General features: G+C 60.1%; 11 protein-coding genes across 11 annotated transcripts; 7 read left to right on the plus strand and 4 right to left on the minus strand.

Annotated features, from left to right (window-relative positions):
* Positions 1-26: 26 nt before the first annotated feature.
* Positions 27-500, minus strand: OSTLU_31107 (predicted protein; the record flags this gene model as incomplete). Its single annotated transcript, XM_001417439.1, has 1 exon — positions 27-500. The coding sequence occupies one exon, from the start codon at positions 498-500 to the stop codon at positions 27-29; it is 474 nt and encodes a 157-aa protein (XP_001417476.1).
* Positions 501-1,065: 565 nt separating this feature from the next.
* On the plus strand, positions 1,066-2,388 carry psaF (psaF, PSI-F, subunit III, photosystem I polypeptide). Its single transcript, XM_001417175.1, has 2 exons — positions 1,066-1,109; positions 1,604-2,388. Exons 1-2 carry the CDS (start codon positions 1,092-1,094, stop codon positions 2,282-2,284), a joined length of 699 nt encoding a protein of 232 aa, XP_001417212.1. The 5' UTR covers positions 1,066-1,091; the 3' UTR covers positions 2,285-2,388.
* A 154-nt stretch (positions 2,389-2,542) lies between these two features.
* On the plus strand, positions 2,543-4,308 carry OSTLU_14983 (predicted protein; the record flags this gene model as incomplete). Its single annotated transcript, XM_001417176.1, has 3 exons — positions 2,543-2,554; positions 3,603-3,640; positions 3,735-4,308. The coding sequence occupies 3 exons, from the start codon at positions 2,543-2,545 to the stop codon at positions 4,306-4,308; spliced, it is 624 nt and encodes a 207-aa protein (XP_001417213.1).
* Positions 4,309-4,485: 177 nt separating this feature from the next.
* ELIP4 (possible early light induced protein or carotenoid biosynthesis related, also has beta-Ig-H3/fasciclin domain) lies at positions 4,486-5,445 on the plus strand (the record flags this gene model as incomplete). Its single annotated transcript, XM_001417177.1, has 1 exon — positions 4,486-5,445. One exon carries the CDS (start codon positions 4,486-4,488, stop codon positions 5,443-5,445), a length of 960 nt encoding a protein of 319 aa, XP_001417214.1.
* A 127-nt stretch (positions 5,446-5,572) lies between these two features.
* OSTLU_14985 (hypothetical protein, contains no bromo domain) lies at positions 5,573-9,997 on the minus strand (the record flags this gene model as incomplete). Its single annotated transcript, XM_001417440.1, has 1 exon — positions 5,573-9,997. The coding sequence occupies one exon, from the start codon at positions 9,995-9,997 to the stop codon at positions 5,573-5,575; it is 4,425 nt and encodes a 1,474-aa protein (XP_001417477.1).
* Positions 9,998-10,228: 231 nt separating this feature from the next.
* Positions 10,229-14,266, plus strand: OSTLU_31113 (predicted protein; the record flags this gene model as incomplete). The annotated part of the gene is made up of 1 exon (XM_001417178.1): positions 10,229-14,266. The coding sequence occupies one exon, from the start codon at positions 10,229-10,231 to the stop codon at positions 14,264-14,266; it is 4,038 nt and encodes a 1,345-aa protein (XP_001417215.1).
* Positions 14,267-14,329: 63 nt separating this feature from the next.
* On the plus strand, positions 14,330-15,763 carry OSTLU_31114 (predicted protein; the record flags this gene model as incomplete). Its single annotated transcript, XM_001417179.1, has 1 exon — positions 14,330-15,763. One exon carries the CDS (start codon positions 14,330-14,332, stop codon positions 15,761-15,763), a length of 1,434 nt encoding a protein of 477 aa, XP_001417216.1.
* A 32-nt stretch (positions 15,764-15,795) lies between these two features.
* On the minus strand, positions 15,796-18,450 carry OSTLU_14987 (predicted protein; the record flags this gene model as incomplete). The annotated part of the gene is made up of 1 exon (XM_001417441.1): positions 15,796-18,450. The coding sequence occupies one exon, from the start codon at positions 18,448-18,450 to the stop codon at positions 15,796-15,798; it is 2,655 nt and encodes an 884-aa protein (XP_001417478.1).
* A 537-nt stretch (positions 18,451-18,987) lies between these two features.
* RPL8 (Ribosomal protein L8, component of cytosolic 80S ribosome and 60S large subunit) lies at positions 18,988-20,237 on the plus strand (the record flags this gene model as incomplete). The annotated part of the gene is made up of 3 exons (XM_001417180.1): positions 18,988-19,083; positions 19,348-19,431; positions 19,618-20,237. The coding sequence occupies 3 exons, from the start codon at positions 18,988-18,990 to the stop codon at positions 20,203-20,205; spliced, it is 768 nt and encodes a 255-aa protein (XP_001417217.1). The 3' UTR covers positions 20,206-20,237.
* Positions 20,238-20,467: 230 nt separating this feature from the next.
* Positions 20,468-21,745, plus strand: OSTLU_37444 (predicted protein; the record flags this gene model as incomplete). The annotated part of the gene is made up of 2 exons (XM_001417181.1): positions 20,468-21,278; positions 21,408-21,745. 2 exons carry the CDS (start codon positions 20,468-20,470, stop codon positions 21,743-21,745), a joined length of 1,149 nt encoding a protein of 382 aa, XP_001417218.1.
* Positions 21,746-21,786: 41 nt separating this feature from the next.
* On the minus strand, positions 21,787-23,347 carry OSTLU_31118 (predicted protein). The gene is made up of 2 exons (XM_001417442.1): positions 23,268-23,347; positions 21,787-23,140 (listed from the first exon to the last, which is right to left on the minus strand). The coding sequence occupies exons 1-2, from the start codon at positions 23,309-23,311 to the stop codon at positions 21,811-21,813; spliced, it is 1,374 nt and encodes a 457-aa protein (XP_001417479.1). The 5' UTR covers positions 23,312-23,347; the 3' UTR covers positions 21,787-21,810.
* Positions 23,348-25,423: the final 2,076 nt, after the last annotated feature.

Below are 25,423 nucleotides of genomic sequence, written 5' to 3' on the forward strand. Positions count from 1 at the left end.
TACTAGAAATTTAATCACAATAGCCCTCACGCGAGCCGCTTTGAAAGAATGAGATAGTGCGAGCTCCCTTCGTCCACGCTCTCGTCCGGGCTGAGTTCGTCCACGACGTAGCCCATCTTCTTCGTGTAGAACTCGTACGCCCCGACGTTCGTCTTGAGCACGGTCAACACCACGGCCTCCATCCCCAGTTTCTTCGAAACCGTCTCCACCGTTCGCACGAGCGTCTCCCCGAGCGCCCGTCGCTGGTGCGCCGCTTCGCACTGCAACTCGTACACGTACCCCACCGGATTATCCACATCCTCGTCCTCCCTCTCGAATCTAAAGTGCACAAACGCCACCGGACGTCCACTCTCGCGCGATCGCACCAGCACAAACCTCGCCGCGCCGTTATTCAACTCCCTCCGCTTCTCCGTCGCGTCCCATCCCCACGTGCGCTCGTACGCCGCGCGCATGTTCGCCTCCGTCACCTCGAAGCACCAATCCCGATCGCTCGTCGACATCTCCCGCGCCGACGCGTAGAATTCAAACCCATACCCCTCCCGCGTCGCCCTCGCGCGCGAATCCCTCGCGCTCCGCACCGCCAGGCACGCGTCCGCGGCGCGCGGCACCATCCGCTCGAGCGTCCCCGTCGCCGTCTCGCGCGCGTTCGCGCGTCGCAGGATCGTCGCCGTCGCCGTCGCCGTCCCGTCGCCGTCGCGGTCCATCGTCACCGTCCCGTCACCGTCCCGTCACCGTCCCGCGTCGCCGTCTCGCGCGTCGCACGCGTCGCGTCGAAATCAAATCAAATCAAAACCACGTCGCGGCGTCGCGCGCGCGCGTCGACGACGCGAACCGGCGCTGGGCGTGATTCGACGGTTCGCGACCCATCGCGAGGGGGTCCCCGCGCGCCCCGCCCGAGATTTACCCCTCGCTCGAAACCCGAAAACGCGCGCGCGCGGGTCGTACGATCACCACCGAATCGCCCATCACCGCGAACGCGCGCGCGCGATCGAATCCGATCCGCGCGCGCGTCGTATCTTTCGCCGCGCGCGGCGTCGCGCGCGTCGCGCGCGCCGCACTTCGCGTCGCGACGCGCACGGGACTCGCGCACGATGAACGCGCTCGCTCAGGTACGCGTCGGTTCGCGCGTCGTCGGCGCGCGCGACGCGACGCGACGACGCGCGCGCGCGACGCGAGGGACGGCGCGCGCGCGATCGGCGTTCGAAACGATCGGTCGATCGCGCGCTCGTCGCGTCGTCGCGTCGCGCGCGCGATGGACGCGCGGCGGCGATCGGGCGTCGGGTGGGGGCCGACGCGCGATCGCGCGGGCCGCGCGCGGCGCGGCGCGGACGCGCGCGAGACGCGGCGTCGATCGAGGGCGGACGCGCGCGATCGGTGGATCGCCACCGCGGGGCGTCGAGCGGGACGACGGAGGCGGCGCGGGCGCGGGCGCGAGGCGGATTCGGGCGGCGCGCGCGACGCGAGAGGGCGCGGACGCGGTGGCGCGCGAGGTCGGGAGGGCGGGGCGCGCGGGCGAAAGGGCGCGCGCGACGACGAAGGCGAGCGCGGGGACGAGGGCGAGGCGCGAAGACTGACCTAGAACGGATTCGACGCGTCGACGCAGGTTCAACTCTCCAGCAAGGTGACCGTTTCTGGTCTCAAGCAAACCGCGCGCGTGAACGCGCGCACGGTGAAGACCGCCGCGCACTGCTCCGCCGCCGATGTGACGCGCAAGGCGGCGTCCTTGGCCGTCGCCGCCGCCGTCGCGGCGACGCCGTTGGTCGTCGTCGAAGAAGCCTTCGCGCGCGACGTGCAACCGTACGCCGGTTTGACCCCGTGCAAGACGTCCAAGGCGTTCGCAAAGCGTCAAAAGACCGAAATTAAGGCGCTCCAAAAGCGTCTCAAGAAGTACGACCCGGAATCCGCCCCGGCGCTCGCCCTCAACGCGACGATCGAAAAGACGAAGACGCGATTCGCCAACTACGGCGAAGCCGGTCTCCTCTGCGGTAAGGATGGTCTCCCGCACTTGATTGTTGATGGTAACCTCGAGCACCTTGGCGAGTTCGCCGTGCCGGGCTTGGGTTTCCTCTACGTGGCGGGCTGGATTGGCTACGCGGGCCGCTCCTACGTTCAAATGAACAAGGAAACCGCCGCCAAGCCGACGCAAGGTGAAATCATCATCGATGTCCCGAAGGCGCTCGGCTTGATGTTCCAAGCGGGTGCGTGGCCGCTCCTCGCCGGTCTTGAGCTCAAGAACGGTACGCTCACGGCGCCGGAGAGCGAGATCACCGTCTCCCCGAGATAAGCGACATAGTAGAAACTCTCGAGCGCTTGCTGTACGATCACGAGGACCTTCCTTTATTAGTCAGAAGAAACGCGATTTGTGATTGCCAAACATAATGCTTCTTTAATCGTACACTTGTGCTTTACATCGACGGAACGCTCGTTCCTCTGCGCCGCTATTTGTTCTTCTACGTTGCTACCGCTACTCGCTTGCGGAGGACTTCCGAGCGCCGACGCTAAGATTGTTCGCGTTTCCTACGCGCCGTTCGGACTCGCAGGCATGGCGAGTCGCGTCACCACGAGATCATCGCTGGTCGTCGATTCTTCCACCAAATACTCGATGAGCATGATTGCGAAGAACGTCAGGCAAATTGCGATTCCGACGCCGACGCGCAGAAACTTTGACTGCGGTTGAACGCCGACGTTCGCACCCACCTCGGCGGCTTCCTCCGCCATGGATGCGAGCGCGGAATCAATCTGTAACAGAACCTCCTCGCGACGTTTCTTTCCAACCTCGCGTCGCTCGTCGTCACCGTTCCCCGCCGCCGCCCCTCCTCTTTTGGGCTGCGGAAACCGACGCTCCAACTCCGCGAGCGCGAGACGATTCCTCGTCTCGGCCTCGGCCTCGACCTCGGCCATCGCCCCGACGCGTCGCGAAGACACTTCGACGACCCCCATCCCCGGTTGTTTCCCCAGTCTCCCCATCGTTCGCCGCTCGCGCCGATTTTCCTCCGCGGCCTCCGCCCACGCGTCGAGTTCTCGCAGCGCCTCCCTCGCCTTCGTCTCCTTCGCGTCGCTCGCGCTCCCGAGCTGCAGATCCCACACCGCGCGTTCGCCCAATTCCATCGCCCCCTGCGCGGCGTCCCGCACCGCGTCCAGCGCCTCGCGCGAGATTTTCGCCGCGCTCGCCCCCGCGAGCGCTCGGCTCGAGCGTTCGACCGCGTCGAGCGCGCTCGTGAGCTCATCCACGCTCGACGCCCTCGCGCGCACCGCCTCGCGAAGCGCCGCGCATCGCTCGTACACCTCGCTCACCGCGTCGCCGAACGGCGACGGCGGCGCGCGCGCGGGCGTCATCGTGTGGCGCGCCCGCGGTCGCACTCGAAGACGCGACGCCGAGATGTCGACGAAAAAGGTGCGCGAGCGCGCGCGACGCGCACCGCGGTCGACGCGTCGCGACGCGCGCGCGCGCGGCGACGCGGCGACGCGCGCGCGATCGATGACGCGCGATTGATTACGCCGGCCCGTTTGCGATTCGATTTGGTGTTGACGGATTGAATTCGAATTTGAACGACGACCGGCGCGTGACTGACGATCGTCGACGCGTGTCGATGCGCGCGCAGCGTACTCTGCTCAAGGTGATCATCCTTGGGGACTCGGGGTGAGTAACGCGCGCACGGCGAGGCGAAGGCGCTCGAACGAATGAACGCTCGCTCGGGACGCGACTGACGCGACGACGATCGTCCGCGATGTAGGGTTGGGAAGACGTCGTTGATGGCGCAATACGTAAATAATAAGTTCTCCAAGCAGTACAAGGCGACGATCGGGGCGGATTTCATGACGAAGGAAATCGTCATCGACGACACGGTGGTGACGTTGCAAATTTGGGATACGGCTGGACAGGAGCGATTTCAGTCGCTCGGCGTGTCGTTTTATCGCGGTGCGGATTGCGTGATGTGCGTGTACGACGTCAACTCGGCGAAATCGTTCGAGTCGCTCGAGAACTGGCGAAACGAGTTTCTCGTGCAGGCGTCGCCGAGCGACCCAGAGAAATTTCCCGTCGTCGTCGTGGGGAATAAAATCGACGTAGAGGACGGCAAGGACAGCAAGAGGGTGATCAGCGAGAAGAAGGCAAAATCGTGGTGCACGTCAAAGGGTGGTTTGATGCACTTCGAGTGCAGCGCGAAGGAAGATATCAACGTCGACGCCGCTTTTGAAGCCGTCGCGAGGTTCGCCGTGCAAAACGAAGACGCCGAGGAGGACGTGTACTTGCCGGACACCGTTAGCATCGACACGCGCGGCGCCGCACCCTCCAGCGGGTGCTGCTGACGACTTTTACGACTTGTCACGCGCGCACGCAACCATTCAACACCTTTCGTCGTTCCCATTCGCCAACTCGCTCGTCTCGCGTTCCGCGTCCCGCTCCGTGGATAAAGCGCGCGGCTGAGATTACTCATCATCCTCCATCGTCTGTCTCCACGCCACACCTCGCCGCGCGCGCGTCCGATGGCCATGCTCGCCACGTCCCGCGCGTACGCTCTCGCGCACGCTCGCCCTCGCCTCGCCTCGCCGTACCGTCATCGCGCGTCGTCGTCGCACCGCGCGGTCGCGGTCGAATCGACGTCGACGACGGCGAGCGATCTCGGCGCGCTCGGTGACGGACGATTCTCCAAGCTCCTCGGCGCGCTGGACGTCGCGGAATTGACGTCCGTGATCGCAGGAAGCGACGAAGCGCTGACGGTGTTCGCGCCGACGGACGAGGCGTTCGAGCGGTGCGCGCGGGACAGGGCGCTGGCGTTCGAGGAACTCGCCGAACGCGAAAACTTGGACGAGATATTGAAGTATCACGTCGTGAGCGGCGCGGTGAAGTCGAGCGATTTGAAGAGTGGACAAGTGAAGACGCTGAATGGACGCTCTGTGAAGGTTGACGTCGCTGGGGGTGAGGTGAAGGTCGACGGCGTCAAGGTGACGGAGGCGGATAAGGCGGCGTTCGGGGGCAACGTCGTCGTGCACGTCGTGGACGAGGTTGTTTTTCCGGCGTTTTCGATCAACGCCAAAGTGCAAACGCCGCAAGAAATTCTTGCGTTCGAGGGATGGGCGCCGGAGGTGATTAACGGACGCGTCGCCATGCTTGGGTTCGTGCTGGCGCTGACGGGCGAAATCGCCACGGGGGAGTCGTTCACGACGCAGGCGGCGAACAACTTTGGCGAGCTCACGCGCACGATGTTCGTGTGGAGCTTGGCGTCTCTTTTCCCGGCGTTCAGTTCGAACGAGGGGTACGAGGCGAACCCGTTCAAGATGGCTGACAGTAAGGAATGGGAATTTGTTTTCCGCGGTTGCCCGCCGTGGCTCGCGGTGAAGGATGTCTTTTCGCCCGAGGTTGAACAGCTGAACGGCCGCGCCGCCATGATTGGCTGCGCTTCGATGATCGTTCTTGAAACGCTCCTGGGACACGCGCTCTTCTAGTGCGTCTTCGCGGACTCGCGCGACTTTTGTCTTTTCTTTTGTTTGGAGAGAGGCAGTGTTCGTTGGAATGTGGCGATGTTTTTTCGTTACGATCGGTAATTTTTTAGACAAATGAAGATTGTTTTAATCAAAGTCGAAATCGTCGATTCTCCGCCGTCGTCTTCGAAGGCATGACTTCATCAGAGTCGGAGAAGATCGATTCGTACTCATCGTCCGAATCGCTTTCTACAATGGTCGCTTTTCTCGCTCGTGACGACCTTGGGAGCTCTAAATCAGGCGCGGCGTTGACCAACCTGTCCGAAGCGCGCGTCGCCTTGTTCCATTTGAAAGCTCGGCGAAGCGCTATGAGATGGAGACGAAGGCAACGTGCATCACTCTTTTCGTTCGATCTGTGCGAGCAGCGAAGTAGAGGAGCCATCCAGCTCCACGGCAACCAGCCAGGCTGGAGCCAATCGCTTTCGATCGCACGCTGAAAGACGATGATCGCCGCCGCGAGCGCAGAAAGCGTTTGAGCCGACCCGGCAAGGTTTCGCCACATCGCTCGGCGCGTCTCGCTCCCGAGCACAGAGTTAAAGGCAACGTCGGGAATTTCGCTTTCCAAGGTCAAGAATGCGGATCGAACGCGAGAAATGCCTTCGACATCATCGCTCACTCCGCTCGTCGCCCATTCGCCATCGTCAGGCCGAGAAGGCAATGCATCGACATCCTTCAAGGCTGCTTGATCCGCGCCGTATCGACGTTGCAACGAGCGCCAAAGATCACCTTCTTTTCTTCCTTTCGGATTTATGTTGTCGATCAAAACCTTAGTTTCGCTCAACGTCATAATTCCATACTCCGGCTCGACGTCATGATGCTCGTTATCCTTCGCCGCTTGCACGATGACTTCGCCCCAATTGCCCAATGCCCAGTATTTTTGTCTATGACGATCCGAGCCCAAAGGCTCCCGTCGCGGTGCGGTTTGCAGCTGGGGCACTTCGACTTCGTGCCACTTGCTTTGCCATCGCACGCGAGCTTGCGCGAGTTCTTCTTCCGTCGGCACTTTTTGTTGCTTTGTTTGCTGGGGTGCCTTTGCCTTCTTTTCCTTCTTCTCCTCGGGCTTCACCTCTTCGGCGGGCGACGCTTGCGCTTCATCAACATCCATCGGTTGGGTTTCATCCTTAGCCTTGGCTTCCTCGGCCGCTTTCGCCTCCTCGGCTGCTTTCGCTTCCTCAGCGTCACGCGCCTCACCCTTGCCATCTTCACGATCTAACCGATATTCGCTCCAAGCTTTGATGTGCTGTCTGATATCCTTCTTGGTTTCGTTGGCCAAGTTCACTCCGTTGTCAATCGAGGTTCGCAACGCGACAGAATCTAACGCTACCGTCATCAACGTCCGCAACAAAGTGACGCGAGCCTGAGGAGACAAACCATCAAAGCCGACAGCGTCGATATCGCGCGCCAGCGATCTCAATCGTCGCGCAAAGGCTCCACGGCAACCGCCTGTGTATACGGCGTCTTCGGCGGCGTTGTCGACTTTCTCCATCATGGCGTCTCGTGCGATAATCATCTCGCCCGTGGATGCTTTGTGCAACGTAGTGCCTTCGAAGGATTTGCAACAACTCACATTGGGCGCATCGTTGTTTTCCTTCTCGCGCACGCAAGTTGGGCAGAACCATTCACCTTCTGGTTCGGCGAGCAATGGAGGGTCGAGGCACTTTGCGTGGTACTCCCCATCGCAAGAATCGCACAAAAGCACAGTTCCGGCCATGACATCTAATCCGCACACGGAGCAGCCTTCATCCCAAGGGGTCTTCGGAAGTTCGTCGGATCCCGCCTTGGTTTGCTTGAGCGCACCTTCGACAGCCGCGATTAACTCCTTCTTTGCCTTGGCACCGTTGCCATTAGTGAGACTGGCCATGTTTGTGGCCGCTTCGAGTACGTCTGCTTTGATGAGTTCGTCCATCTCGTCTGCGTTGCTCGTCGAATGCGCCGCTGCAGCGTACACGCCCGCGCCGAGGCGAGCGTCGAGGAGACGAATGTCCAAGCCTCTTGGATGTTGTCCCTTCACAGCAGCGCCGTCACCGCGAAGGCACACTTGGCTCATCGAATGCTGGCACGCCATGTTCCTCAGTGCACATCGAACAGCGTGAATGTGTTGCGACGATTTCGCTTCGGCAACTGCACTCTTAGCTTTTTGTCGACGAGACTCAACGACGCGCGAAGAGGAGTCATCAGAGACGCCAGAGCCCAGTGCGTACATCTCAATCTCGGCTGCCGCCAAAGCTTCGGCGTCACTCAACGCGCAAAGAGCAGGGGAGACTCGAGCGCTGTACTTTTCGACTGCATGACCATGCCAAACTGCACCTTCCGCGTATGAAAGCGGATCGATGCCAGCATCACCTGAACACATGTAACGAGTGAAGACATCCGCGGCTTCAGGGAGAATCGGCGGGGCATCTTTCAAGTACGGCTCGTACGCGGGCATATCGTGGATCACAGAAGCAGCGTACAAAAATCGACGCACAAGTTCTTGCCACACACCTTTCGTATCCGAGATATGCGAATGCGCATCTGGAAGGAGCTGCAATGCGCTTGCGCTGGACTTATCCACAGACGCGGCAGCGTCAGCCACGCACGGAGCGATGAGAGCCAAGTGCAAAGAAGCCATGAACTCTTCTGATTCCTTGGGATTCGACAGCACGCGCGCCAAGGCTTGAACCGTAGGGGGTGATTTCACATCGGCGGCGGATCCAAAGAGTTCACGCTTGAAGCGATCGAGAAACATCCAAATTTCCATGATGTCGCCCAACTCTGACTTTTCTTTGAAATCTGGTTCGATCTTCAAGTTTGGCGACATCACAGGCGGCGAGTAAGTCGTATCGGCGCTATCCGATTCGCGTTCACTCATACCAACGAGCCACTCCTTCTGTTTGTTCTCGAGTTCGTTCATCATTTTGGCGCGTTCTGCATCACGCTTCTTCTTCTCCTCGGCCTCTTTCGCACGTTTTGCCTTGTTTATCTCCTTTTGCGCTTCGCGTTCGATCGCTGCCTTGGCCTTCGCCGCTTCTCGAACAACCTTCTCCGCTTCCCTTTGAGCTTCTTTCTGCATTTTAGCTGCTTGCTTCGCCGCTTCCTTCTCTGCTTTGGCAGCCTCCCGCAAAGAGTCGCGATGCTGCTTCATCATGTCCGCGAGCGTTCTTTTCGCGTCCAAACGCTCCTCTCTTTGCTTCGCACGCGTCGCAGCGCTGTCAACGCGCGATATGAGACGCTCAATCAGCTTGCTAATGGACTTCTCGACCCTGCTCTGTGCCGACTTTTCGGTCTTTTCCTTCTTCGTCATCTCGCGAATCTTGGCGAGAATTTCCTTGGAATCGCAGAGACGCGATTTGGAGCGGCGAACTCGTTCTTCAAACCACCCCTCACGCTCTTCGACAAATTGGTACTTGGCAGCCGCGTCAGATCCTGGCAAACTTTCGATTGCACGAACGACGCGAACATCATCAAACGAAAAGTGGTCGTGGATCCCAATGGAAACCATGGGGCCGATGGTTTCGCACATCTCAAGCCAAGCACCGAGCGGAGAAGCCGAGCACACACTCACAGTAGAACCGTCTTTTTCCGTCGACACGACGAATTCAGGCGCATTATCGGAAGCTTTCGTGACTTCACTCGTAAACGTCACGCCAGAGTCGTTCTTCCAAATCGTCTTGTAACCAAGTGGCCAAATGTGCACGTCATCGTGAAACTCATCGTTATCGCCAAGAACTTGGCCGAAACTCTCCACAACCAAATTTTCTCCTAAATCCATCGGCACCGTCGGTTGCTCGGCTTCTCGAGCCTTCTTCACCGCCTCCTCGCGAGACAGCGGCTTGAAGTGTTCGGGTTTCTTCGCCGCGGCGGACGATTTGAGAATTTTTTGCGGCGCGAGCCCGAGCGCGCGCACCACCTCCAATCTCGATCGATACCTCTCCTTATCGGGCGACCAGTACAGCGCATCGTACGTTCCCGCGCTCGCGCCTTGTGTCCGCATCGTCGCCGTGCACGTCCAATCATCCGAAAGCTGTCCTCCGCACTTGGCCACGTACTCTCGCAACGCCTCCAGCAACGCCGGCGTCGGATCATCCGCGCTCCGATCCGCCCGAATCGCCCCTCCTGTCGTCACCTTCACCCGTTTCGCCGCCTGTTCATCCCCACCGCTCGCCTCCGCGTTCGCCCCAACCACTTTCCCATCGACGATTTTCGCCCCGGCGCCGACGCTCGCGCTTCGTCCTCGCGTCGACGCGTGAAAGTCATCGTCATCGTCCTCCTCCTCGTCTTCGTCCTCCTCGTCGATCGAGCTCGCGTCGTAATCCGCATCCTCATCATCCTCGACCCCGTCGTCGCTCGGTCTCACCGCGCGTCCGTTCGTCGTCGTCGCGTCTCTCGTCGTCTCGGTCTCGACAGGTGTCTTTTGATCATCATCGCCCGTTCGCGTCGCCGCCGTCGCGTTTTCCCTCGTCTCTTCGCCCTCGCGCGCGTCTTCCCGCGACGCGATCGTCCTTTTGTGCATCTTGAACACTCCCGCGGCGTCCATGGCGACCCGGGGCGCGCGCCGGCGCGTCGTCAAGTCCGGCTGGTTTGAAATGCGAACCTCGAGCGGGGCGCGTGTCGACGGAATTCGCGCGCGCGCGGCGACACACTGGCGCGCGCGCGCCCGATCGGCGCGGTCTCGCGAGACGACGAGGCGAGGAAACGGAACGACCGCGCGCGCGCGCGAAGCGGAGGGGCGAACGCGCGCGCATCGGCGCGCGAACGGGCGATTTCGATGAGCGAAAAGATGAAATCGGCGTTTCAAGCGGCCAAGTCAAAGGTTTCGAGCGCGGTCGAGACGACCAAGGCGCGGTCGAAGGCGCGACAGACGTCCGCGGGGGGGAGCATGGATGTCGATGCGTCGTTAAGGGGGGTCGGGGACGACGGAGACGCGCGCGAGGCGCTGCGCGAGGCGAGGGAACACGCGAATTCGTTGGAGCGAGCGCAGGCGGCGCTGAACGGGGAGATGCGGCGGATGGCGAATGAATACGAAAGGGTGCGCGGTGAGCTCGATGCGGTGAGCCGGGAGAAAGAAGAGGTTCGACAACGAGCGTCGGCGGCGTGGACGGAGATGACGGCGGAGATCGAGGCGTTGAAGGCGGAGCTCGAGCGGGCTCGAGGCGGGAAAGCGGAGGGCGACGCGGGAGAAGACGCCATAGATGAACTCAAGCAAAAGGCGCACTTGGAGGCGCGAGCGATTAAAAAGGTTCTTATTGAAGACAGGGAAAAGTTTGCCGCGACGGAGGCTGAGTTGAGGGGGAGAATTAAAGAATTAGAGGACGCGCTCGCGAATGTCGAGGAAGGCGCCAAGTACACAAGCGAGGCGAACGCGGAGCTATCGTCCAACGTGCAGACGTTGGAGTCGCAAGTTTCTTCGCTTCGGATAGAAGTGAACGAGAAAAACGCCACGGTAGAGCGTTTGGAGCGAGCGAGCGCGGCGCCGTCTGAAGAAGTTGCGGCGGCACGTGCGGAGACTCGACAGACGCAAGCCCAAGCCGAAAGACTCGAGTCTTTGCTCGAGGTCACGAAGTCGGAACTCGAAAAGACGACGTCTTCGCTCGAACAAGAAGAAGCGAACGGCGCTAAAACACGCGAAGCCGTGGTGTCGCTAGAGTCTCAGTTAGCGGCGGTAACAGCAGAGCTGCAAGCAAGTACAGACGCTCAAGCGTCCACAAGCTCTGCAACAGACGAACTCAAGGCAGAATTAGCCGCCGCACGAGTCGAGTACGGCCAAGTACGGTCCGAGCTCGAGGCGAAATCGAAGGCGCTGGAGCAGGCGCAGGCTTCAAGCGTGGCGACAAGTGAGCTCGAGGCGGAGCTGGCTTCCACGCGCTCTGAGCTCGAGGCGAAATCGAAGGCGCTGGAGCAGGCGCAGGCTTCAAGCGTGGCGACAAGTGAGCTCGAGGCGGAGCTGGCTTCCACGCACTCTGAGCTCGAGGCGAAATCGAAGGCGCTGGAGCAGGCGCAGGCTTCAAGCGTGGCGACAAGTGAGCTCGAGGCGGAGCTGGCTTCCACGCGCTCTGAGCTCGAGGCGAAATCGAAGGCGCTGGAGCAGGCGCAGGCTTCAAGCGTGGCGACAAGTGAGCTCGAGGCGGAGCTGGCTTCCACGCGCTCTGAGCTCGAGGCGAAATCGAAGGCGCTGGAGCAGGCGCAAGCTTCAAGCGTGGCGACAAGTGAGCTCGAGGCGGAGCTGGCTTCCACGCGCTCTGAGCTCGAGGCGAAATCGAAGGCGCTGGAGCAGGCGCAGGCTTCAAGCGTGGCGACAAGTGAGCTCGAGGTGGAGCTGGCTTCCACGCACTCTGAGCTCGAGGCGAAATCGAAGGCGCTGGAGCAGGCGCAGGCTTCAAGCGTGGCGACAAGTGAGCTCGAGGCGGAGCTGGCTTCCACGCGCTCTGAACTCGAGGCGAAATCGAAGGCGCTGGAGCAGGCGCAGGCTTCAAGCGTGGCGACAAGTGAGCTCGAGGCGGAGCTGGCTTCCACGCGCTCTGAGCTCGAGGCGAAATCGAAGGCGCTGGAGCAGGCGCAGGCTTCAAGCGTGGCGACAAGTGAGCTCGAGGCGGAGCTGGCTTCCACGCACTCTGAGCTCGAGGCGAAATCGAAGGCGCTGGAGCAGGCGCAGGCTTCAAGCGTGGCGACAAGTGAGCTCGAGGCGGAGCTGGCTTCCACGCACTCTGAGCTCGAGGCGAAATCGAAGGCGCTGGAGCAGGCGCAGGCTTCAAGCGTGGCGACAAGTGAGCTCGAGGCGGAGCTGGCTTCCACGCGCTCTGAGCTCGAGGCGAAATCGAAGGCGCTGGAGCAGGCGCAGGCTTCAAGCGTGGCGACAAGCGAGCTCGAGGCGGAGCTGGCTTCCACGCACTCTGAGCTCGAGGCGAAATCGAAGGCGCTGGAGCAGGCGCAGGCTTCAAGCGTGGCGACAAGCGAGCTCGAGGCGGAGCTGGCTTCCACGCGCTCTGAGCTCGAGGCGAAATCGAAGGCGCTGGAGCAGGCGCAGGCTTCAAGCGTGGCGACAAGCGAGCTCGAGGCGGAGCTGGCTTCCACGCGCTCTGAGCTCGAGGCGAAATCGAAGGCGCTGGAGCAGGCGCAGGCTTCAAGCGTGGCGACAAGTGAGCTCGAGGCGGAGCTGGCTTCCACGCGCTCTGAGCTCGAGGCGAAATCGAAGGCGCTGGAGCAGGCGCAGGCTTCAAGCGTGGCGACAAGCGAGCTCGAGGCGGAGCTGGCTTCCACGCGCTCTGAGCTCGAGGCGAAATCGAAGGCGCTGGAGCAGGCGCAGGCTTTGTCAAGTGAGACGCAGCAACGGTTGGAAACCGCTCGCAACACATCGCAGTCGGAAGTATCCGTGCTGAAGCAAGAGCTTGTAGAAAAGAATCATGCTCTTGCGGAAGCGCAAGCGTCGAGTGTGAACGTGGAAGAAATTCAAGCCACGACTCAGTTGTTGGAATCTCAGCTTGTTGCAGTGAAAGCAGAGCTTGAAGCAAAGAGCGCAGAGCTCGACGCACAGAAGGAGGCACTCATGCGCGCCGAAGCGACGAAGAGTTCAAGCGCAGAAGAAGTCGAAACAATGAAAACGACGTTAATGTCTCAACTTGCGATGGTGCAAGACGAACTCGCGTCAAAGACCGAGGCGCTCAAGAAGGCAGAGTCTGCGTCGAACGCTGCAGCACAAGAAAAAGCAGCCGCGAAGGAATTGTTCGATTCACAATTGAGCTCTGCGCGAGCGGAAATTGAATCAAAGACGAGTGAGGCACAAAGTGCATCGGACGCAAGGGACGCCCTGCAGTCCAAGGTGAGCGCCCTTCAAGGCGAGCTTCAGGCGAAACATGAAGCGCTCGAGCTTGCGCAAGCCTCAACGGGATCAGCGACGGACGAACTCCAATCGAGCCTCGATGCGGCTCGTCAACGAGCCCTTGGTTTTGAAACCGATCTCGAAGCGCTTCGTGCAGAGCTCGCGGCTCTTCGTGCAGAGCTCGCGGATAAAACGCAAGCGCTCACCGCGTTTGAGCAGAATGCCTCCGCCGCGAGGACGGAGCTACAAGAGAAACTCGAGAAGAGTCTTGAGCACGCTCGAGCAGAGAATCAACAAGTAACGGAAAAACACGAGGAAGTGCAGGCGACGTTATTGACGGATGTGGAATCGCTCAAGGCGAATCTAGAGTCGGCAGAGACTCGTAATGCCGTCATGGAAGAGGAGCTTCGCTTGACAAACGAAGCGCTGAATCGTTCATCCGTCGAAGCCTCGGGCATTGAAAGTGTTCGCACACAGCTCGCTGAGGTCAGCGAGCGTTTCAAAGAGTCCGAAATGGAAAGATCCACTCTCGAGCAAAGTCTGCGCGTCGCGAACGAGCGCCTGACCTCGTTGGAAGAACGACTCAAAGTTGCTGAGGAGAACGATGCCTCCGCCGCCGAGGCGCTCCGTGAAGCCAATGAACAAGCCGCGAAGGCGAAGGATAACGTCGCGTCCATCGCCTCCGTGAGCGCCACCCAATTCGCTCAAGAGCGTCAAATGATGAAAAATGCCCTGAGCGAGCTCCAAACCGAGCGTGACATCCTCGTCAAGATGCTCAAAACTTTTCACGCGCACGGCGTCGTGCACTCGACGAGCGAGACAGCGTCTCATCGCGACGCCAGCGAGAGCGTCTTCGGGGACGGCCCTTCGGAGTTCGCCCGGCGTTTCACCGATTCCGCGTCATTAGCTGGCGTGTTCACCCCGAGAAAACGCGCCCCGTACGTTGACCTCGACCGGCAGTCCCCCAACTCACCGCGCTCGCCCAACTGAAATAAATAGCTCACGTTGCAACCATCGTATCTATGCCTCACCGCCGCCTCACACAGATGCACGATGTCGCTCGACCGCGTGGACGCCGATGATGACCCATCATCGTCCACCGATGACGACGGTTTCCCTCCCGGCGTGTCCCTGGGCACGACGCACGGTGGCGTCCGAGTGTTGCAAATCGATGACCATCCAGAAGACAAACCAAAGTGCGCGAAAAAGCTTCAACATCCCGCGAGTGGAAGCGAAATCACGCTCATCGGAAGCGCGCACGTCTCAGAGGCGTCCGCACGCGAGGTATCGCGCGCGATTCTAGAGGGTAAACCAGATTTGGTGGTCATCGAACTCGACGGGGACAGATTGAAGAGTTTGTTGCGGAGCGCGAGCGAAGACCGACCCGCGATGCACGCGGCGAGGCGAGTGGCGAGCGTGCGTGAGGCGTTCAACACGCTGGTGAATGGACAATTGGCGATCGTGGCGGGGAGTTTGGGGTACTCGACGATCGGGGCGGTGTTGGACACGCGGCCCGGGGCAGAGTTCATAGCTGCGGTGGAAGCGGCGCGGGACGTCGGCGCGACTGTGGTTCTTGGAGATAGGAATCAGCGAGCAACGGTGGGGAGGTTGATGGCGCGTGTGCGACGTGGATCAACGCTGTTCGATGAGCTGGCCAAAACTGGAGAGTTTTTGGGGGGGGAGACGGATTTGGCGCGCGCCGACGCGGCGACGAAGCGAAGCGGCGTGCAAAAGGCAAAGCATATATTGGAGAAGGCTGGATGTGAACATAGCGAGGCGGTCATTAAATCCGCGCTAGAAATTTTAGACAGCGGCATGAGAGGCATACCGGTACGCGTGGATGATTTGATGCGCGTGCGAAAGTGTGCTCGTAGGGTTGTCGAGTACGTGCGAGTTGAGTCGTTCAATGGCAACCCGACGTTCAGTCCCGGATTATCAAAGGTCGATAGCGCCAAAAAGATGAGCATCATGGATTGGGCGACGGCTGAAACGGTTATTCGAGAGCGTGATTTGATCTTGGCGACGGCACTACAACGGGACCCCACGGCATCGAGTGTCGTCGGCGTTGTGGGAGCCGGTCACATCGCGGGCATCCAGCAACTCTGGGACGAAGTTGAAAGCTCGGAATCGCGCGCAAAGTTCAACGAATATCTGAACGAATGGCCGACAGACGCAAAACCAGTCGACTATACTAACAGAATTTTGTCCGGCGTGTTCGGTGCTGCCGCGTTCACTACGATACTCCGTCGGGGATCTGCCGGGGCGGTGAAATTCGCCGGCGCGTTGGTTGGATCGATGTTGACGCTCGGCGCCGTCGGGACGTATATGGGTGCTTCTGGATTAGTCGCGCTTGGCCGTGTCGCCGTCGCGATAGAAGATGCATCAATTCGCGCGGCTGAGCTTGGAAATCGCGAAGACTCGGCTCGGGCGAAGGGAGCATTTTCAAACATGATTGTTCGAGACGCGGCTGTGCCATATAAGGAATAACAGAGATTTTAATTTATGTACTTTACATCGCTTTAACGCGGGGAATATCCACCCGACGTTCTCACTTGCTCTGGTGAGGCGTTTGCCAAAATCGGACTCACTCCATACGGATCTCCATACGGATCAGCCATTTCTGGGGTGTCGTTGAAAGAGTTTTCTTTATCGACAAACAATGGTGACACCATGTCGACGTTTGGCGTGCAGCCACCGTCGTACTCTCCAGTCGTATTCAGTGCGGCGACGGCATTGAGGGCTTGACGAGCTGCTTCTAAATCATCTTGACTTCCGGCAACATCCATATCACCTGAAGCAGTTCGATCCAACTCCATGGAATCACGCCATTGTACGCTCGTACGCAACATGGACTCCTCACCGATTGCCTCCGTCACCATGGGGTTGATTTCATCATCCTCGTTCAAATCAGCTGAGTCATCACCCATGTCGATGTACACTTCCACTGGCTTGGGACTTCCCTTGATCATCACCGGTGTCGTTCTCGGACCTAGCGACGAGGTATTGGATACGTTACTGTCCGTCTTTCGGTGCCCAAACTCAGGCGTGTCCACTGCTTCGGCGCCCGTGTTCAGGTCGACCGATAATTTATTTTCGTTCACCGGCTCCAAAGGTGAGCGGTAAAACGGCGCAGGAGATCGTGCGACGTTATTACTAGCGCCAGGACTTTTAATCGGCGTCTTCTTTAGCCCGCTGAACAGTTGCCTTCCACCAATCGCGTTGTTGATGGCGCTGACGCTGGGGTAGCCCAAGGGCGGACCCTCGGGAACAAAAGGATTCCACAACGCGGCGGCGCTCATCCAGTTCACGGCGCTGATCATCCACAAGAAGTTGACCGCCACAGCGATGCTCAAATAGCTGTAATAGTGCTCCTCGGCGACGAGCGAGACAACGATGAGCATGATACCGGCCTCTATGGCGAGAACGCCGATGATGACAGCGAATGGAATCAAAGCGTCTTCTCGTGTGAGCCCCCAAAAGGATTTCCTCGGGCACGACGTGGAACGCCACCAAAACTTGCCCTTGCGGTCAGTAGAGTTAGAGACGTACGAGGACGGCGGCCAGATCAAGCAAGCAACCAATAGCTTGACGTCATCGAGGACGGGCAACTTCCAAGTCCGTCCCCAAATTTTAAACTCGCGCAATTCGCAAAACTTTTCCCAAACCTTTCGGTCGTGAGTGCCCGGGAGACGGATCTTCAACAAACCGAGGATAACGCACGCGTGGAAGAAAAATACAAGCATGACATACGGACCTGTGACCGCGGCAAAAAGGCCAATTGTGCAGATTCGTGCCGCGAGCTCAAAGAAGCGGTAGCACGCCTTGGCCATCATTTCAGACAGGTGTGCCTTGTGCATCTTCCAGTACTCTCTCCACGAGTACGCGGGCGGTTTTTCGTGCAAGTCTAACGAAACAAAACACAAGGTACCAGAGGTGATCGAACCCGCGACGGCCAGGAACAGGAGCATGTCGAATCCCTCCCGACCCGGGCAGACGCTGGTGGGAGACGAGCACGAGATTCCAATGTACGCCTGGAGCGTCGCCATGGGGAGCGTTAAGAAGATGGTATCCACGAGTTGCATCCCACGAAGATCCATTTCAGCCTTTCTCGCTCGCACATCATTCGTTCGGAGCGCACGCCAAGCGGCAAAGGCGGTGCCGAGCTGCAACATCGCGCACGCGGCACCAAAGCGCCTGACGACGACTTTGAAATCGTACTTGCTGAATCCAAAGACTTTTTGGTCCTTGCCCACACTTCCTTTCGCCGGTTTCTTGGGCATGGGATAGTGAAGCACCCAGTATCCAGTAATACACGCCGCCGAGAAGACGAAAAACGTCAAAACCATGCTGAACCACAACCAAGATCCCGCTCGAGCGAAGCGATGAAGTTCGCGCACCAACTGCGTCTTGGAGTAAAAGTCGAGCAAGATTCCAACTACGAGCATCAAGCGCTGCACGATGTTCAACGACGGACCCAGGCACTCGATACGCTCAAGAACTTGACGAGAGATTGGAATCGGGGTCATGGGAACGACGTTCGCCGGGAGAGACATGCGCATCGCTGCCCGCTTCTTTGCCGCCGCGCTCGGACGAGACGGCGTTGCGCCGGCATCAATGGAATTTCCGAGCACTTTATTCTCGAACGGTGCCGTCATGGGCGAACCAATGGACGCCCACATGCCACCAGGCTTCATATTACTTCTCGGCTCGACGTTACTCCGACGGAACCGATCCACCGGTGACATGAGCGGCGTTTGACTTCCCGCCGCTTCCTGTTGACTGGCTTCCTCGTCCTCATCCGCGCCCTCGGGGGTGCCGCCGAGGTTGACCTCGTCCTCGCATTCGTCTCCATCATCTCGTGCCGACGTCATCTTACGCTCCGGGGTCTCAAGTCCGTCCATATCCTCCTCCGCGCCCTCCTCAAGCTTCGCCGCCGCCTCCTCGATGGCGGCGACGCGCGCGCACACTCGCACCGGCGGTGTCTGCGTAGCCGGTCGTCCCATCCCTGGACTCTCCGCCATCGACCCCCACGCATCATCACCATCCTCTGCATCCTCAAATCCATCATCGTTCGCCGTCACGGGCGATTCCTCACCTCCGCTCGTCCTCGGCGTCCCCTCCACGCGCACCTCGCAGTCCTCGTCGTCGTCCTCGCGCGCGTCCTCGCTCGCCATCGACGACGTCACCGCGCGTCGTCCGTCGCTCGGCGTCGTCACCGGCGACGATTCTGCGTCGCACGCGCGCTTCCGAGCGCTCGCGCGCGTCGCCCGTCGCGTCGTCGGCATCCGCGCGCGTCGATGTCCCGGCCTCGTGTCGTTCCCCCGTTTTTCGACGCCGCGCGCGGTCGCGATGCGGTCGTCTTCGTCGCGCACGCTCGAGCGCGAGGATGAATAATATTAATCTCTGAGCGCTCGCGCGGCGTCTCGAGTCGAGGCGTCGCGCGCGGGGACGGTGAGCGTCGCGCAGTTGCGCGGCGTCGAGAGGACCGTTTGTATCCCGCTCGAAGAATTTGATGTGCTTTACAACGTGTAACTGTTTACCTATATACGGCATTCGGACATACGGAGTATCATGCCACACGTGTACATATAAAGGCTAACGAAATAACCTACCAACATACTCGAATGGAAATAAACTGCCCGTTCTCGAAGAGCGCCCGACGCCGCGCCGCGCGCACGCATCCGCCTCTTCGCGACGCTCGTTCACTAGCCATGGGTCGCGTCATCCGAGGTTGCCGTAAGGGTAAAGGGTCGGTGTTTACCTCCCACACCCACACCCGCAAGGGCGCGGCGAAGCATCGCCAACAGGTGCGTCGACGACGACCGGCGCGCGACGCCACGGGACGCGCGATGGCACCGCGATCGCGACGCGCGCTCGAGGATTGGCGCGCCGTGCGCGCGCGATCGACCGCTCGAAGCGCGGTGATGGGTGATGGAATATGCGTGTTATCGAATCGCGTCGACGCGCGCGATGGGGACGCGTCGGCGCGCGCGCGACGGGGTGAAACGTGGATGGAGTTGTGAAAGACCTAAGACGGACGACTGACGATGGGACTCGACGCCGCGACGCAGGATTACGCCGAAAGACACGGTTACGTCAAGGGCGTGGTGACGGATATCATTCACGACCCGGGTAGAGGCGCGCCGTTGGCCAAGGTGCGTGTTTGCGATGTGTTCGACGGCGCTGACGCTCGATCGTCCTCGACGGGAGTAGGGCTTTGGACGCGCGAGGCGCGCGCGCGCGGAGGGACGTGCGTTCGACGCGAGGGAAGATTCGAACGCCCCTGTGCGTGTTTGAATCAGTGACTGACGATGTTATAAACTTTTTCGTGCGATGTGTAGATGACGTTCCGTCACACCAAGCGTTACGGTCTCCAAAAGGAGCTCTTCATCGCGGCGGAAGGGACGTACACGGGTCAATTCGTGTACGCCGGTAAGAAGGCGCAGTTGGCTATTGGTAACATCTTGCCGATCAGCTCTATGCCGGAGGGTACGATCATTTGCAACGTTGAGTCCAAGCTCGGTGATCGTGGTACCTTGGCCAAGGCGTCTGGCGAATATTGCATCTTGATCTCGCACAACCTCGATACGGGTTTCTCCCGCATCAAGCTTCCGTCTGGGGCCAAGAAGACGATTCCTTCCGGTTGCCGCGCGACGGTTGGTCAAGTTTCGGGTGGTGGTCGCTGCGATAAGCCCATGCTTAAGGCTGGTGCGAGCTACCACAAGTACAAGGTCAAGCGCAACAGCTGGCCGAAGGTTCGTGGTGTGGCTATGAACCCGGTTGAGCACCCTCACGGGGGTGGTAACCACCAGCACATCGGTCACGCGTCCACCATTCGTCGCGACCGTTCGGCTGGTGCCAAGGTCGGTCTTATTGCCGCCCGACGCACTGGTCGTCTTCGTGGGGCGAAGCCTTCCGAGGCTGACTAGATTTCACCGTAATACGACTCTCTCGAGATTCCAAACCGTGCGCGCTCGTCTCGTCGCCTCGACCCGCGCGCTTCGTTCGACCAACGCAAAGATAATTACCACCCCTGAGCAGTCTATCTCACGCGTGGCAGTCTCTTTGCAACATCAACCGCTCGGCGCCTCGATCGGTCGCTCGCCCCACTCGTGGACGCGAGCGACTCGAGCGTCCCGAGCGCACATTCAACAAGCATTGCACTTTTTTCTTTTTGCACTTTTCCTTCACATGCCGGACGGCGTCACGCCCGCCGAGCGTCACGCCCGCGCGGGCGTGCGCGCGAGACGATGGTCCTCGCGAAAGCGAAAACGCGCCGCGGCGGCCGCGGTCGAGTTCCGGCTCGTGTCGTACAACCTCCTCGCGCGACAGTACACGACACAGCTCGGTCGAGCGCTGTATCGCGTCGGTCCGCATCGCCTGGAGTGGTCTAGCAGAGCGAAGACGCTGCGATGCGAGCTCGAGATGCTGAGCGGTGACGTCGTGTGCGCGCAAGAGTACGAGGAGAAGGCGTGGAGAGGGAACGAGGCGCTTTTGGGCGACGAGTACGCTCGAGCGGCGCTGTGCGAGCGTAGCGGAGAAGCGCGAGGGGAGAAGCGAGCGGAGAAGCGGGAGGGGTGCGCGATATTCATCCGTCGCGGTGCGTTCACGTGTGAAACGACAGAGAAGTTGAAGTTTGATGATTACGGGTTGGGCGATAACGCCGCATGCGTGGTGACGTTGCGACATCGCGCTCGAGACGGTTTTCGGTTGGTCGTCGCAAACGCCCACTTGCTGTTCAACCCAAAGCGCGGCGACGCGAAGGTTGGACAGGTGCGCGTGCTGCTCGCGACTGTGGCGAGGATACGCCAAGACATCGTCGATCGCGGGCTGATGGCGCATTGCGTGATATGCGGCGATTTTAATTTTTCTCCAAATTCTGCGCTCTACCATTTCTTCTCAAACGGAAGGCTTGATTTGAGCGAGGTGAATAGGCGCGAGCTTTCGGGTACTCTCGTGGATGTTTTAGACGATAGAAACGTAGGTGATGACCAAGTCACTCGTATCGGGCGTTCGGAAACGGAAGACACGGCGATCAGAGCGTTCAATCAAGGTTGGGGCGCGTCACAGCTGGCTCTCGCGCTCGGCGACCGCAGCACGCCTTTTCCAAGCCGAACGGGCGTAGAATTAGAAAGTGCGTCTCAAAGTGCGACGCAAAAGCGGGGAACCGACGTAGAGCAAGTAAAAAATTTGATGCGCCTGACTCCGGGCGGATTTACGGTGCATCATGCGTTCGAAGCCGAACTTTCAAGCGCGTACGTCGCTGTCGCCGGCGGTGAGCCAGCGTTTACGACGTGCCACAACAAGTTTTGTGGAACGAATGATTACATCTGGTACACATCGAATCTCGAACCGACGCGTGTTCTACAGAGTCCGAGTTTAGATGACGTTCTGCGGTATGGAAAACTACCGAGCGTTCGATACGCGAGCGATCACGTGAGCATCGGCGCCGACTTTCGAATCGGATAGTAACATGAGTAGCATGTTGAAATTACAGTGCGTTCGTTTCTACAACCCACATGCGCGCGAAGATTTCATTCCCCACGTAGTGCAAAGTTCCTCAAGAGACCCATATCTGCGGTCTCTAGGAGAACGTCGAGTTGTTCGAACACTTTTTCGGCCACCTCCGTGCCTCGGAGAATGTCGTGCAGTTCCGCTCGAAACTTTGAAAAAAGCATTCGCGTAGATTGGCGCCTATGTTCAAGTTCCGGATTCTGTTCGAATGAGGGAAAGACGTACGAATTCAAAACTTCATCGAAATCAACGAAATCCTCAACGCCCAACAGAGGATCATCGTTCGCCGCTCCGCACGTTGGAGCATCATCGCCAGATGCTTCAGGAGCGAGAAAGAACTCGTTATCCTCGTGCAACTGAGCGATAGATTTCGGCTCGAGCTCAGGATCCCAGCCGTAATCAAGAAATGGAAGTGGTCTGTGCGATCCGTCGCGCGGAGCTAGGCACAAGCGCCGCGCTAGATTAGCTTCCAACGCCTTGCTGTGCGTGTCGTCGTCGTCAGGAATGGGTTTAGCGGCGACGGCGTCGTCAGGCTCGTCGTCGTCACCCAGGTCTAGCTCTTTGCCTTTGCTGTTCCTCGAAGGAGCGTTAGCCTTTCTTCTGTTTCGGCCGTTTGCTTCTGGTTTCGCCGTTATCGTTGCGGCTAAAGTATCTCGACTTGCGGATGTCGTCGCCGTCTCGGCGACTGATTTGGTCGTTGCTTCATCCGCCGTTTCCCTCAACGTGTCCGAACGGTTCTTTCTCTTCCCAGAGGCTCGTTTTTTGACTTTGATGGGGACTTTCGTGTTCCCATGCGTGACTAGTTTCGTGAATGTTTTCTGTTCCTCCATTTGCGAGCCCCCGAACAAGTCCACGAGCATGCGCGCCGCGTCCTCTTGCGTCTCAACTTCCGCGGGCGCATCGGGCGTCATCGACCGATCTTCCGCCGCGTACGCCATCACCGCCTCCGGTAACGGCACCTCCAACGGCCCCACTGGTTCAATTTGGTGCTGTACATCCGCCGCCTCCGTCCTCGCGAACAAGTCCCGCAGCGTCCTCTCCGACACCCCGAGCGCCCGCAGCTTCCCTCGATTCACCTCGTACGACGTCGTTCCCGGTTTGATCCGAAATATCTCGCTCCCATCGCTCGCACTCACCGCTTTGTTCGCCCCCGCCATGTTCAAAATCGTCGCGAAGAACGTGTCCGGATCCGGCGCCCCGTACCAGTACGAGTTTTTATCAAACGTCGTCCCGAAGATTGTCACCAGCATGAATTCCACTCGTTTCCTGTACGGCAGCTCCGCCCCCATGTTCCGCATGTGTCCGAGACCGAGAAACCTGAGCAACGATTTCGTGCGTTGCAGGATTTTCCTGCGCGTTCGAGCGTCGCGCGACGCGCGGCGGGCGATCGATCGTCAGTCGCGATTCCGTCGGTCCCCCGATCGCGTCGCGCGCGCGTCTGCGCGCGCGCCGTCTCGCTCGCGCGCGTCGCTCGCACCTGCGCTGATCCACCACGCGCGGTTTCGCTCGGTGCGATACCATGGCGTCGCGCGCGCGTCGCTCGAGGGCGAGCGCGAGGCGATCAGTGCGGCGAAACAGGGCACTGTCTCGTGCCCAGGTTCAGCGCGGATTCGGCGACGCGCGCGGGGTCGACCGAGGCTCGGCGCGCGCGAGCGCGGGCGCGAAACGAACGGTGGAGCGCGGCGTGGAGTGATGCGTGATTAAACGTTCGAACGCGCGCGACGCGCGCGATGGCGCTCGAGGAGGCGGCGCGGCGTCGACGACGCGTCGGACGCGAACGCGGACGACGCCGAGGCGTTCGCCGGCGCGAGCGCTCGACCCTCGGCGAGGGCGCTCTCCAACGCCGCGCGCGAGAAACGACCGTCGCGGCCGTCGACGTCGCGCACGGTGCGCAGGGCGTTTCGCACCCCCGCGCGCGTGATCTCGGGTCGTCGCATGCGGGCGTGCTCGAACAGACCGATCCACGCCGCGGCGAGGAGCAAGAGCGTCAACGCGACGACGCGCTTTTGAGACCTTCGACTCTGAAGCAGTAAAACCCCGAGCGGCATGACGACGCAGATCAGAAACACGACCACGAGATCGAACCAAAACGTCTCCGCGTACGTCGTCGGCATGGCGTCATGGTGTGTCCGGCGAACCGCGCGCGCCGCGTCACACAATAGTCGTCGCGTTCGGCTCAACAACGACCGCGCGCCGCGCGCGCGGTCGCGGCGCCACCGTCGCGCGCGTCGACCGAGACGCTCGCGCGCGCCGACGATAAAAATTTCCTTCGCGCGCGCGCGACGCGCTTTCGCGGCCGACGCGCGGCGCGCGCGTTTCAGACCATCCGCTCGCTCCGAACCAAACTTTGAAGTCGAAACGTCGACCAGCTGTCTGTCCGTCTGTCGCGTCAAATCGCGTCGCCGCGCGATGTCCGCGCGATGGCGCGTGACGTGGACGAGGGAGCGACACAAAAAGAAACCTCGGAAGCGCGACGGTCGACTCGATGTCGACGCCGCGTCGCGCAGCGCGACGCTTTATGACGAGAAAGAGAATGACGACGGGACGATTTCGTTTGAAGTCGTCGCGCGGGAGAAATTGCCGCCGAAGACGTGGGAAACGCTGGAGAGCGGCGTCGAGATCGCGCTGGGGGGGGTGGGGGTGTACCTGGACGATCTCGTCGACCGCGGGGGGGGCGGAGGGGCGGAGTCGGTGGAGGCGACGAAGGAGGCGACGAAGAAGGCGGGCGCGGAGCGAGCGAAGCGACATCGACACGTGAATCCGGCGTTTCAGAAGAAGTTCGTGCCGCCGATGTTGAAGCGAGCGAAAACGCGCGCGCCGATGGTGGTGAATGATGACGTGGACGATGATGCGCGCGATGGGGGGGAGAACGAACCGAAATCGGATTTGGCAAAGCTTTTGCAAATGTTCGACGGCGACGTGGACGCGGCGATCGATATGGTCGATCGAAACGGTGGTGAGGCGAAAAAACCGATTGCGTTGAACGTGAAGGCAAAACCAGTGGTTCATGTGCCGTTTGCGACGAGACCGGCGCCACAGAGTGCGCCGGAGGCGACGACAAGTGCGCCGGCGCGGAGAGTCTCGGCGCTGGGCGCGGCGGCTGCGCCGGCGCAAATGTCGACGGATGTGTGCGTGACGTTTCCCTCGTATAATTACGCAGGCTCGGAGTTCCCCAGGGCACAGACTTTTGCGACGGTTCGTGAATATCAGGCGTATTTCGTGTCGGCCATATGTGAAAATCTGATGCTTCGCCTGCGCGACGTATCGTCGACTATGCACAAGCTGCGCACCGATGGCGCGCAGTCGGCACAGAAGCCAGATTTGCTCGCGAAAATTCTTTGGCATAGATACAAACTGCGCTATTTCACGCAGTGCGAGATTAGCTCGCGAAAATGGACAGACAAAGTAGACAACACGGAGAAGACGTGCGTGCGATTGATGGTGAAAGATTTCAAATCCATCAAGGGCCCGAAGCCGTACGCGAAGGGAGATTTCTGGATCGTGAGCACCGAGCCGTGGTTCGAAGTGAAGCCATTACAGGAGATCGGTGATCGTCATCGCGCGCCTTGGTTGGGCGTGGTCGAGTGTAAGTGGCATGGTATGGACAACGAGGGTAGGATGGAGGTGCAATTG

The sequence above is a fragment of the Ostreococcus lucimarinus genome, chromosome 4 (genome assembly GCF_000092065.1).
Source record: "Ostreococcus lucimarinus CCE9901 chromosome 4, complete sequence".
In the NCBI taxonomy this organism is placed as follows: Eukaryota; Viridiplantae; Chlorophyta; class Mamiellophyceae; order Mamiellales; family Bathycoccaceae; genus Ostreococcus; species Ostreococcus sp. 'lucimarinus'.